The sequence below is a fragment of the Engystomops pustulosus genome, chromosome 1 (genome assembly GCF_040894005.1).
Source record: "Engystomops pustulosus chromosome 1, aEngPut4.maternal, whole genome shotgun sequence".
In the NCBI taxonomy this organism is placed as follows: Eukaryota; Metazoa; Chordata; class Amphibia; order Anura; family Leptodactylidae; genus Engystomops; species Engystomops pustulosus.
Window position 1 is genome coordinate 237,728,030 of NC_092411.1, and position 13,927 is coordinate 237,741,956.

At 40.3% G+C, this 13,927-nt stretch overlaps 1 protein-coding gene across 4 annotated transcripts in view; it reads left to right on the plus strand.

Moving 5' to 3' along the window:
* Positions 1–13,927, plus strand: part of ZNF827 (zinc finger protein 827) — an 89,572-nt gene that overhangs the window by 68,609 nt on the left and 7,036 nt on the right. For all 4 annotated transcript variants that reach the window (XM_072121782.1, XM_072121790.1, XM_072121799.1 and 1 more), the window contains exons 9-11: positions 7,342–7,479; positions 7,702–7,873; positions 10,913–11,079. In XM_072121782.1, the coding sequence (XP_071977883.1) occupies positions 7,342–7,479; positions 7,702–7,873; positions 10,913–11,079 (477 nt within the window). The remainder of the gene's footprint in view (positions 1–7,341; positions 7,480–7,701; positions 7,874–10,912; positions 11,080–13,927) is intronic.

Consider the following 13,927-nt stretch of genomic DNA (forward strand, 5'->3'; position numbering starts at 1 on the left):
AGCTGTTTCTGTTAGATTAAAGTGCAGATTTGAAAAGGGAGTAATGTATAGGGGGTTTCCAATATACCGTAATATATTTCAAAGCTTATTAAAAACAGAAATGGTCAAAAAAGCCAATTCTGAAATCTCCTTGAAAGTACGGAATGATGATGTTTGATTTGTAGGCTTTGTGACATCAAATAAAATATCCAGACATTTGAAAAAATATGAAAACATAAAACAGAAATATTGGAAATGTTATTTAGTAACTAATTTGGGTTGTAAAACTATCTGTCTGAAATCGAGATCATTTTGAGTTTTAAAAACGGTGAATTTTTTTTTATATTTTGTTATATAAATAAATGCAAATCTTTTAACTTTCCAGAGTGATTTGGTAGTGAAAGTTCTTAAAAAAACGTATAAAGCAACACTTCAGATTACAAAAAGCGGGGTTTAGCTAGAAGTCAGAAAATGTCTGCCTCCTAAAGGTTAAACAAATTATCATTAAATGTGTTAAAATATAATAATATAATATAGAATGTATTTAATGAATCTTATGAACCTGTAGGGTTAAGTGCTATTCCATTATTCCTGCATTTTCATGCATCCTTATAGCAATTTTGTGTAACTGCAGGTTGTACCCTTATTACTCTTATATAGTAACGTTGAGGGTTTATTCTAAAATTCTCCTTCACACATTTGTATCCAAGCAGTGGATTATTGTTATTCTGAGCTGTTCAGAAACCACGAGGTGGCACCAGTGAGTACTAGAATAGCCTGCACATGAAAGTAGGATTTGAAGATCTCATTTAGAGTCCTCTGCATACCAACGTTGTCTTTTATGTGAAGGTCACCTTCACTATAATGACAGGAAAATATGAGTGAAAGAGACCTTTAGAACATGGAAGAAAATGAGGGGTTTTAGTTTAACATTAAAACGGCTAAACGTCTATGGAGTAAACACATTTTAACCCCTTAAGGACGCAGGGTTTTTCGGCCGATTTCTCGCTCTCCAACTTCAAAAATCCATAACTTTTTCATTTTTCCGTGTACAGAGCTGTGAGAGGGCTTATTTTGTGCGTAACAAATTTTACTTTCCCGTGATGTTATTTATTTTAACATGCCGTGTACTGCGTAGCTGAAAAAAAATTCCAAATGTGGAAAAATTGAAAAAAAACGTCACGTGCGTCACGTTCTTGTGGGCTCAGTTTTTACGACTTTCACTCTTCGCTCCAAATAACATGCCTACTTTATTCTTTGGTTCGGTGCGATCGCGGTGATACCAAATTTATATAGGTTTTATTGTGTTTTAATACATTTTCAAAAATTAAACGAATGTGTACAAAAAAGAAAAAAAATTTTTTGCCATCTTCTGACGCTAATAACTTTTTCATACTTTGGCGCACGGAGATGTGTGAGGCGTCATTTTTTGCGAAATGAGGCGACGTTTTCATTGCTTCCATTTTGAGGTCTGTGCGATATTTTGATCATTTTTTATTTCATTTTTTATGTTATGTAAAAAGGTGTAAAAGTCGCATTTCGGACATTTGGGCGCCATTTCCCGCCTCGGAGGTCACCGCCGCCTGTAACCGTTTTTATATTTTGATAGATCGGGCATTTTGGGACGTGGTGATACCTAATATGTTTGTGATTTTTACTGTTTATTATGTTTTATATCTGTTCTAGGGAAAGGGGGGTGATTTGAACTTTTAATATTTTATTAATTTTTTTTATTTTTTAAACTTTTTTTTTTCTTTTTTTTTTCACTATCTTTTAGACCATCTAGGGTACATTAACCCTAGATGGTCAGATCGCTGCTACCATATACTGCAATACTTCTGTATTGCAATATATGGCATTTTTGCAGCACATTCATTACAATGAGCCACTGGCTCATTGTAACGAATCTGCAGCTGCCAGATAGCCTCGTGTCAAAAGAAGACACGAGGCTACCATGGCAACCGATCGCCGCCCCCCGATGACGTTCGGGGGCGTGGCGATCGAAAAAAAGATGGCGGCGCCCGCGCGCCGTCGTCTTTTAAATGCCGCCGGCGACTTTGCCGGCGGCAATGGGGGGGTTAATAGCCGCGATCGGTGCTAGCACCGACCGCGGTTATTAGCGGTGGGGGTTTTATGCATTTTGCAAAAACCCCCACCTTTGTATGAAGAGGACTCAGCCCGTGAGCCCTCTTCATACATCCCTTATACCTCTGCGCCGTAGAGCTACGGCGCAGAGCGTTAAGGGGTTAAGTGCAATTTGCTGCAGTTAAATGTTTCTTAACCCACTTTTTCAAGAGTGTTTGATGGAGGCCCGATAATATGTCCTGAAGAGACCTACAGCGCTATGGACAACCCTTGCATTAAGATTGGGATGCTACTCTTGCAGAGATCTAAAACGCACAGAAACAGGTCTCTCTTATATAAATTTAAAGCGTCTTGTGTACATTTGACATGCTCAGAGATGTACTAGTTGACTGCATAGAGGAGCAGTCATATATCCCACAGCTGAGTGTCACAGGGAACTGCCTTATCCCCTGGTCACACAGGTGAAAAAGGGCCTTGTTGGGGAAAGGGGCTTTGTGCAGGAGCGGGTTAAGAATACCATGGGTCCTGGCCTGTATGAATACTATAGCCCCTACAAGTCTGGAATCATTTCCTACATATGGTACTAGAATCAAGCTTCTTGGGGAATGGAGGATGTGTATCTTCTACCCTCTTTCAATCTGTAGTTTCAGGACCTTGAAGGTCCTGAAAGGCTTTGGTGTACATGTGTGTTGTGAGCAGGAGAAAATGTAAGAGGATTTCATGGGTGAAGGTCCTTCTCAATATACAATTTGGTGTGGGGTTTGGCTATGAGCCTCCTAGAAGACTTGGGTCCTGGGCTACCGCCCAAACAACCTATATTATAATCTGCTACTGCCTCTGTGGCCTACATCACCTGAGATGGGATGTCAGAGCAGACTTTGTTGGGGGAGGGAGGAGCATTATGGTACTAGTTTGAGCTAATGTACAGATGTGTTTCCAGGTCATATTTGAGAATATGATGTTGTTAAAGTTGTATGTAAATCCCAGCGCTACTACATGCTTCAGTTGTCTTATCTATTGTTAGATCTTGTCACAAGTGTTTGGGATTGCAGAAATGGTACGTATTAGGCCTCCAGTGTTCCACTAAATACCCCCATTTGCCTTCTAGTTAAACCGTAAAACCTGTTCTGAAAAGACAAAGAAACCCAGCCCTCATATACACTCACCGGCCACTTTATTAGGTACACCTGTCCAACTGCTCGTCAACACTTAATTTCTAATCAGCCAATCACATGGCGGCAACTCAGTGCATGTAGACATGGTCAAGACAATCTCCTGCAGTTCAAACCGAGCATCAGTATGGGGAAAGGTGATTTGAGTGCCTTTGGCACCAACAACCATGCCACGTTCAGAAGGGCTGCTCTGAGTATTTTAGAAACTGCTGATCTACTGGGATTTTCACGCACAACCAACTCTAAGGTTTACAGAGAATGGTCCGAAAAAGAAAAAACATCCAGTGAGTGGCAGTTCTGTGGGCGGAAATGCCTTGTTGATGCCAGAGGTCAGAGGAGAATGGGCAGACTGGTTTGAGCTGATAGAAAGGCAACAGTGACTCAAATCGCCACCCGTTACAACCAAGGTAGGCAGAAGACCATCTCTGAACGCACAGTATGTCGAACTTTGAGGCAGATGGGCTACAGCAGCAGAAGACCACACCGGGTGCCACTCCTTTCAGCTAAGAACAGGAAACTGAGGCTACAATTTGCACAAGCTCATCGAAATTGGACAGTAGAAGATTGGAAAAACGTTGCCTGGTCTGATGAGTCTCGATTTCTGCTGCGACATTCGGATGGTAGGGTCAGAATTTGGCGTCAACAACATGAAAGCATGGATCCATCCTGCCTTGTATCAACGGTTCAGGCTGGTGGTGGTGGTGTCATGGTGTGGGGAATATTTTCTTGGGAGTCTTTGGGCCCCTTGGTACCAATTGAGCATCGTTGCAACGCCACAGCCTACCTGAGTATTGTTGCTGACCATGTCCATCCCTTTATGACCACAATGTACCCAACATCTGATGGCTACTTTCAGCAGGATAATGCGCCATGTCATAAAGCTGGAATCATCTCAGACTGGTTTCTTGAACATGACAATGATCTCACTGTATTCAAATGGCCTCCACAGTCACCAGATCTCAATCCAATAGAGCATCTTTAGGATGTGGTGGAACGGGAGATTCGCATCATGGATGTGCAGCCGACAAATCTGCAGCAACTGTGTGATGCCATCATGTCAATATGGACCAAAATCTCTGAGGAATGCTTCCAGCACCTTGTTGAATCTATGCCACGAAGAATTGATGCAGTTCTGAAGGCAAAAGGGGGTCCAACTCGTTACTAGCATGGTGTACCTAATAAAGTGGCCGGTGAGTGTAGAATCTATATAGAATCTCTGCGGCTCTGCCGGCTGTTATAGCGGAAAGAAGACAGAAGAGGACCCACGGCGGTTATTGGGGATGCCGGAAGGTGAGTATGTAAGTTTATATTTTTTTATTGACTCGTGTTTAAGCCAAGGTGAGATTTATACACGGTATATACAGTAAATATCTGCTTTTCACCTACAAATGTTAAGACCATCACAACCTGCAATATATTACAATAACACAGATTAAAAAGCAACGGCACCCCTAAAACCTATATATTTTTAGAAAGCGGACAACCAGGCAATTGCATTTGCCTTGATTAATCTTTGGTAGCCTGTTCCACCACTGACAAACACAAATTATTGAGCAAAAAATGCATTGAAAATGCCATGAAAACATATGTTCATACAGACACAAAAAGGCATTTAAAAGTAATAACAAAGTAATAACACAAAGTGAGCAGATTTATATACACCACAATACACAACATTAACAAGAATTTACTCTCCCAAAAAATGACATGCCATATTTGGTTGCAATCCACAAATGTATTTGAAAATATATTACACACAAAGTAAGAAGCTCCTATTCAAAATCAATTTTTTCAAAAATCGCCACCTACCATGTATACAAAAATAACTTTTAAATTCATTCATACATACCATGCAACAGTAATGGAAACTGTAATAAAACAGTAATAAAATGCAAAAATTACATGAAAATTCCAAATTTCCTCTAAAATATATACAAATCCAGAACACTTATATAAATAAAATATACTTTACTAAAAACAGTAAGATGTGAGGAGATCTTACATTCCCCACAAAATATACAGCAAAGGGAACATTAGAACCACAGGGGGCAGCAAACATTTTTTTGCAGAAAATCATAAGTTATTATCCACTAAGTCAATATTTACATTATCTGCAAGGTACAAGCAGGTCCAGTGTGCAGTATCATCCAAATTCTCCCTGCAGCCTGATGACTAAGAATCTGGAAGGGGGAGCACACTTAAGGGGGCTATATCTTTGGCTCTGTGGCACCTAGAAACCCACTTCTTTTTTTCCTCTGAAAGAGGAGAATCTCTTTCATATGAATCTAATTTTGTGTTTCTAGGTGTCAGGAAACCAGAGATATTAACTGTGCCGCCAGGAGTGATTTTTATTTTTAAAAAATTGGAGCAGAAATTCTCATTTTAAATGTGAATATTTCTGGTTCTCTGACACCTCGAAACTCAATTTTAGATTAATTTGAAAGAAGAGACTCTCCTCTTTCAGGAGAAATAAGTGTGTTTCTAGGTGCCACAGAGCCAGTGTAATAGCCCTCTGATGTCAAATGTAATACGTCTTTGGCTATACATATGCCCCCCTGTGAGCATGTATGAGATATTTCCTTGGCAGGGAAAGGGTGAAATTTCTGTGTGTTTGTTAAAACAAATCCTTCTATTTTTCAAAATTATGTCCCAATGGCTTTCATGCAGTAAGGTACCATCCATAGCGAAATCTTCTGTAAGCCAGTCTTAGAGGACCATGATCCAGTTGCTTATCTCTAGCTTCCTTTCCTTTGTTGTTTAGTCCGGGACAGAACCTCTTCTTTCTACCAGTAACTGTCTTTCTCCCCAGCCACACAGGTTATTCAACTCATTAAACTCTAAGAGCATCATAACAATACAGAGCATTCACAAGCCTATAGATGCTGTACTGTGTTTTTCGTAGGCTTTTATTGACATTAGGACAGTTTTGAAGCCATATGGAGCTTTGGCGCCTGAAGCTCAAAGCCGGACAACAATTTTTTTTGTTGTTTTTTTTAACGCTTTTTGAAGACATGTTTTCAGTTTCTGACAATATGAGAAAATATATATCATATAATATTTGTCACAATAATCTCTACATGAATATTGTGTCTATATCATAAGGCTTCCTAAAAGTCAGGCACTGATGTAAAAGGAGCTTCCTTGTTTAAGGTAGCACTAGAGGAATAGTTTTCCCATCCTGGAAAATTAATTTGCTTATTTCCTACTTAAAATCTTCATCCTGACATGCACGGCCTTTAAGACTACATGTGCCTTCCATGAAAGACCATCTCAGGGTATCACTCAGTACTTGTTTTCCATCTCAGATGCTTCTATTTACATGGTTTACATGTACATGGTCAGAAGCAGAGCTCTCTATAGAAAAATCTTCTTGCATTACTTTGGCCTGAAGTGGAGCTTCTAAGATGAGTTTAAGAGCCTGTCATTATTCTCCATTAGTATGGTGACTTTGATATCATGATATGCAGAAATAGCATCATAACAACACACTGCCACTTGCAGGACATATCTGTAATCTCGGTGATTGGGTATATCTTGGCATTAATGCTGATGTCAATGTGAGCAAACAATGGTGTCTAAGAAGCTGTTCTACAATTCTCGCTGCGTCTTTGATGTTCCCTTGTAAGCTGTTTACACATATAAAATGCTCGGCGTATTCTCTGGCCAAGAACATCTGTTTTTGAACCAGAAACCATTCCTTTTGATGACTGTCCAGGTGGTATGTCTCCCAGACATGAGAACCGTGCATGTGCCGGCCAGATCTCATGGATCGCCTTATGAATTATGTGTCCTCAGACAGTTGGGCCCCAATGAAAACACAGCACTTGGCATCCATTCTCATAGAAAAGTCTAGAAAATGTTATGATCATAAAGCGATTTTATTCTGCCGAATGTTTTACAGAGGCTTAAACCTTTCCTGATAATAATGATGAGTACAAACCAATGTTGTGTGCCTGGATCTGCTGGTTAGGATTTCCTCTATGTATAGTATTTCTTCTATTCTACCTGCGCCATGAAGTTAAGAATGATCTGATACTTTATAATAAAGAAAATACAGATCATGATTTATATGTGTTACTTACACAACTCCTTGATATTGTTGCAGATACAGAGACACTTGGACTAGAAGCAGGCAGCGGGTTAACGTCCTGGAAGCTGAATGAGCAGCTCTTTCCATGCGATGTTTGTGGGAAAGTATTTGGTCGACAGCAGACTTTGTCTCGACATCTGTTATTGCACACAGGTACAGCTTTTATTATTTCCCATTTTATCCAATAAACTCTTTCATTCTATACCTGGTCTTCATCTTGTGGTACTAGGTTAATACTTTGTAGTGAACAGTATTCACAATATATCTGTTTTATTTTTTTATATATACAATGGAAAGACAAAGACATTATCACTAGAAAGTACATGTATCCTTTCCATACTGCCTACTTTATAGTTTTTGTATATTACTTTACAGAAGAGAGAAAGTACAAGTGCCATTTGTGCCCATATGCTGCAAAGTGCCGGGCTAACCTGAACCAGCACCTAACCGTGCATGCGGTGAAGTTGGTAAGCACCGATACTGAAGATATCGTCAATGCAGTCATTTCTGATACCAGTGAGAAAAAGAAGAACCCATATCACTATAGGTGAGGTGCACTTCTTTTGTCAGTATCGTACATACATTTAGGTCTAATATGTATGTTTTTACACTGTATTTATTGAAAATTTTGGAGAAAATAAGACCCTAACAGTGGGCCATAGACCCATAGGAGGGAGGGGGACAAAGGAAAGAAGGGGTAGGGAGAAGGAACGGGGAGACCCAAGTTAGTCACTAGGTTTTATTTGGTCCTGAGTATCCGCTACAATTCACTCCAACATTTGGTGATAACTTCTACTGATTCAGGAGAATCCACAGAGAATTGGCCAATGAAGCAATGTCCTTGTAAATTAATGTTTCAAGATTCAAAGAGAAGGGAGTGGGGGGTGGGGAGTATATTCAATACAAAAAGGAACCACAGAGCTTGACACTTGCTCATCATATGCTTTTAACTACTTTATAGAAATAGGATAGGACAGTGGTGGCAATCCTATGGCACGGGTGCCAGAGGTGGTACTCAGAGCCGTTTCTGATGGCGCCCAGGCTGTCACCTCCTTCTGCAGTCCAAAGTGGTCCAGGACATACTTAGTGCTATTTTAAAGTGACATACCTTGGCTGCCTAGGACTACAGGAGGAGTGGGAAGGTGTGGACAGAGCTGGATATCAATTGAGCTTCTGCTCTGGACACTGCTATTATTCCTGTTCAGGGAATCCTGGAGGGAAGCTACAATAATATTTAAAAATTTCCCCACCTTCTTTCTACTGTATTTGTGTCCTAAGGAGGACACCAATATAACTGAAAGCTCTGACAGAACAGGAAGCAATAATTTACTTCTTAAATTGCCGTGTTGGCACTTTGAAAAAAATAAGTGAGTTTTTGTTGTAGTTTGGGCTTGTGGTCTCTAAAAGGTTCGCCGTCACTGGGATAGTGGTTAACATGCTGATGGATGAGGTCCAAACATTGTAACCCCCTAATCTCAGGAAAGACTCCCATTCTTCTCAATTAATGGAGTAACATATCAAGCATGTTCCTTACTGCTCTGTTCGCTGTCAATTGGACTGTTAAACATTAGTTAAATAAAGGGCTTAGCTGTATCCAGCAGTGCCATGGAAATATTGGTGGCAGGACACATACTCGACCTACTGCTACTCCCATGGAGTAGTTAAATACACAATGATCAGTATTTTAAAGGGAATCTGTCAGCAAAAATATACTTATATAATCACTACTACCGGTAGTATTTCGTCAAACAGCTAGATACATTCCGGATCATATTTCTTTCATGGCCCATGGTGGTGGCATAAACCAGAAAACTTTGAAGTGAGTGTACATTTGCTTGATAAAGTCAAGGATTCGGAGAGCTTAACACTGAATTTAAGCTTTCCCTGCCTCAGAAAGCCCCATTCACTATAATTGGTGGGACTGTGTCCAGGCACATCACTAACCAGATTTCCTAAATTCTGATGCCTGATGCAAGTCACAGGAAGAGGTGTTCAGGGGCAAGGAGAGCATCTTTATTTAACGCTATCATATTCTGCAGCGCTGTACAGATCCTAGGGTACATATACAAATAAAATGCAACATTACAGAGTAATAACATGGTCAGACAAAACAATCAGACCGAGGACCCTGCTCACAAGAGCTTAAAATCTATGAGATTGCGGCCAAAATGAGCACAATAATTTTACTTCAAGTACTTTTTGGGGTAAAATATATTACGTAAGGCTTTATTTATTCTTGGATCCCTTTAAACACCAACATATTCCACAAAGCTGGTAATATCCATGCATCATGTGTCAGCATTTTAAAACCCTTATTCATTACTCAGCAGGGTTATAATTACGACTTCCTGGAAGTCTCAGATCCTTTGCCCGGTGTCCATGGCTAAAAATAAGTTCTGAACCTGTCCATTTGCTCTTTAGCCCACTAAACTTCCACAGTACATGTCCTGTTCACTGAATAACAGCCGGTGGCAGCATTGTGTTCAATATGTAGCACTGACTAGGACATGACGTTCCTGGAAGCTCGTGAAATAGTGCAGAGTAACCTGGGAAGCGCTCCAGATAGTTTGAATTGGTTTCTGAGGTGCCGTGTGCTCTGTACTTAGCAACAAACCAGCCTTTACAACTGTATTTGGCAGCGCTACATTGCTTCTCTGTTGCCCAGAGGACTCTGCTAGGTGATGTGCAGCATCTGGAACATGTAGTTCCCAATTAACATCATCATTATACTCCACAGCATAATGTCATGATACACACCGGCCAAATATATACAGTTGGCAAAGTACCCTTTTACTACTGCATGGGTTAACCTGCAACATTAGTCCATTATATTACCTCTTTCATGTATCCTATCTCATAGTTTTAATGGTAGTCCTTAAATATGTTAATAAATGATCTATAATATAAATGTATATGACATTTTTCTCTTATGTATCTGGATTTAAATATTGTTTAAAAGTAGTTCTGGTTCTGTAGCTTCTATGATGTGAGGGAGATTACATTTTTCTCTCTTTCTGAGAGTTTATAAAAGTAGTTCTGGTGCTGTAGCTGCTCTGCTGTTAGAAACATGATGGTGCACACTTATTACAAACAGTTCAAACAGCACCATGTGCATTTTGCCTGTGTAGTGTGAAGAGAGCACCAGATTCATGGTTTGTGGTGCCCATTCTTCATGAATCTGGCGCTCCCTGCACTGCCCGACAGAGTACCAACCATTTTTTGCTGCACCTTATCATAGGGCGTGTGACACATTTCTGTTGGACTGTGCATGATAAATGTGGCGCACGGTCCAAAAGTGCACAGGAACTCCCCTTTCGGTCACAAAATTCATGTTGTGTGAAAAATAGTGCAGCTGGCGCTAGTGGCGCGGACACTTCTTAAATACATGTGCAAGCATTTTGCACATTAAAAATGGGCAAAGGCCAACCGAAAACTGGTTCATTGTAAATGTAAATGTGCCCCAATATTTTTTCCTCTTTCCCCTATAGCTCTTATGTAAGTGGTTTTGAGATTTTATAAAAGGAATTCTGGTTCTGTAGCTGCTCTGATGTGAGGTACATGACATTTTCCTTTCCTTCCCCTATAGCTGTCATGTTTGTGGCTTTGAGACCGAGTTGAATGTCCAATTTGTGAGCCACATGTCTCTTCATGTAGACAAGGAACAATGGATGTATTCAATTTGCTGCAGTTCATGTGACTTTGTCACCATGGAAGAATCTGATATGAGAACCCACATAAGCACCAAACACTCAGGTAAGGAAACAGGTTGTATTTGCTTTATGAGTTCCACATGGTTCACTGAAATGCAAATTCTTATTGTTTTATTCATTACTTAATGATTTTGCAACAAAGTAATGACCAGTTCTAGAAGTGTCACAGGTGCAGTAAAAAAAATAAAGCCATTGTGGACGATGGAGACCATTATACACTCTGCAGAGGGGCTTCATACATACTGACACCTGCACCAAGTCAAGGTGCAATGAGAGCTTTAATTTTAGTAAAATTTTGAAATCAAGCATGATAAACCATGGGCACTTACTCATAGAATCAAGAACCATGACTGTGGTAATCTTGTATTTGTTATCCACGGCCTCCTTCCATCTAAATTAATTGTTTAAAATTATGCTAATGAGCCAGAAGAGTTCTACCAGAGCCCTCCATGCTGTAGCTTCACAGGCTGTTACACTGCACAGGAGCACTTCCCCCTTCCACTGTGTGCTGACACTTCCTGTGCTGCTGTGAGATTACAACAGGCAGAGGGGGAGGAGTGCTGAGGGAGCAGGAGGGAGGGTGAGATGTCCTCCTATGCAGTGTTATAGTGTGACTCATTAGCATAATTTAAAAAAAATATTTTTGGAAGGAGGCCATGGATAACAAATAGAAGAAGATTACCACAGTTACAGTGTCACGCATAATTTGATGTGTAATACAGAAGCATTAAAGTGAATGTGATGCAGAAAATAAATGTGATCATGTCACTTTTCATGTGCATGCTTAAAGGGAACCTGCCACCAGGAGACCCATTTTTAGCACTCCCCCAGTCCCCACAGAGCATAGTACATACACTGCCAAAGTGTTTTTGTATAAAAAATTGGTTTTACAGAAAAAAAGATATGTTATATTGTACCTTTCATTAGCATCTGCTGTGTGACTAGGCAGTTGCCCAATAGGAGGGGCTGGAAAGGAGCAGTTTCCCACCCACCCTTGGGAAACATGTGACCTTTTCAAATATATGAATAACTCCCCACTCGGGATTGGCTGTAGAGGAGCAGGGGGCGTCGCTAAGCCAAGTGATGGGTGTTTTCATATATTTGAAAAGGTCACATGGAGTAGCTGTTCCCCAAGGGTGGGGGGGAAACTGCTCCTTTCCAGCCCCTCCCATTTGGCAACTGCCTAATCACACAGCACATGCTAATGAAAGGTACAATATAACATATCTTTTTTTCTGTAAAACCAATTTTTAATACAAAAACACTTTGGCAGTGTATGTACTATGCTCTGTGGGGACTGGGGTAGTGCTAAAATGGGTCTCCTGGTGACAGGTCCCCTTTAAAGATGTTTTTAATGCATTTTTTCACATTGTAGTCTAAGCATGTGTAAATCCGCACCACATCTGTAGACTTTAGCTTGAGGTCAAAATTACAAATTTTAAAAATCGCATGCAAAGAACAATCCCCAAAAAATCAGTGTGAAAAATGCACTACAAATAACACAAATCTACATTAAAAAGTACATAAACATGTGCGTGGTTGATGTGGATTTCATGCAGATTTTCTGAATGACATTCTGTAACGTGTGAAAGCTTAAAGGAAACCTACCACTGCTCATATGATGAAATCATACAAGCACACCACCCTGTAGGCTATTTAATACTGATGCCGGCAGATACTTTAGTTAGGCACAGCGATCTTTAGTTTAGCTAAAAAAAACAATTAACTCACATATGTAAATTAGCCCTCCGGTGCTACCCCTACGTCATCAGCCCTCTGTCTACGCCTTCCAATTGTTAATTATTCACGCCTCCGTCTTTCTACCTGCCCTCCTTCAGGCGCGTGGAGGCGTGAATAATTAACAATTGGAAGGCGTAGACAGAGGGCTGATGACGTAGGGGTAGCACCGGAGGGCTAATTTACATATGTGAGTTAATTGTTTTTTTAGCTAAACTAAAAATCACTGTGCCTAACCAAAGTATCTGCCGGCATCAGTATTAAATAGGCTACAGGGTGGTGTGCTTGGTTTCCTTTAATGTAATAGCAGCAAGTTGCTCAATCCTCATTTTCTATAGAATTTTGTTGAGCCACAGCTGGCGAGAATGTGAAGTAATCTGAAATATATACGCTGCATTGGCCAGATAGTGAACCACCGAATACTTCTAGAATGAGGGGGGATGTCACAGAGTAGTAACAGGAATAGACAAGTAGATTATAAAAGGGGAAGGGGGGTCTCTACATTCAGCTATAATACAACACACTCTGGACCAGAAGTCACTTCGTGTCCAAATAAGGTGTTAGAAGATTCCATTTTTGGCTCCACATGTCCAGCACAATGGAGAGATGGGTGGTGTAAAGGAGTGCATTTTGATGGGTACACTAAACCAATGGCATATGAGCCACTTAGATTCTAATACTTAGAGATGAGCATGTAAAGGCAGATTTAGATTGAGGGAAATCCAATATCCCATAAAGGGTGTGAATGGTATAGGAACACAACTAGAAATGAGCTGATCCAATGGTCGGGTTCGTAGACCGCTGGCCAATCATAGCCATGGCTAGTTGATATGGGCATCAAGTTGCCAGATTGGCTGTTCAGTTGCTAATCCAGCAATATGTCCGGGTCAAGTGGCCGAACCCTGCAATCTGGTACAATAATCTCTCTGTACAACCTATTGGTGAATAGAATGTTGACTCCCTGTTTATAATGTTTTCATACAATCCCTGGAGTAGGAAAAAAGTACTGACGCAAATATTAATAAAAATATTTACATATTCAGACATTATAGAGTAGTAAAATGGTCTGATAAAACAATAGAAATAATGGACCTGCTCACAAGGGTTTATAATCTGGAGGAGGAGGAGGAAGTGGCGACACAGGAGGTAACGGC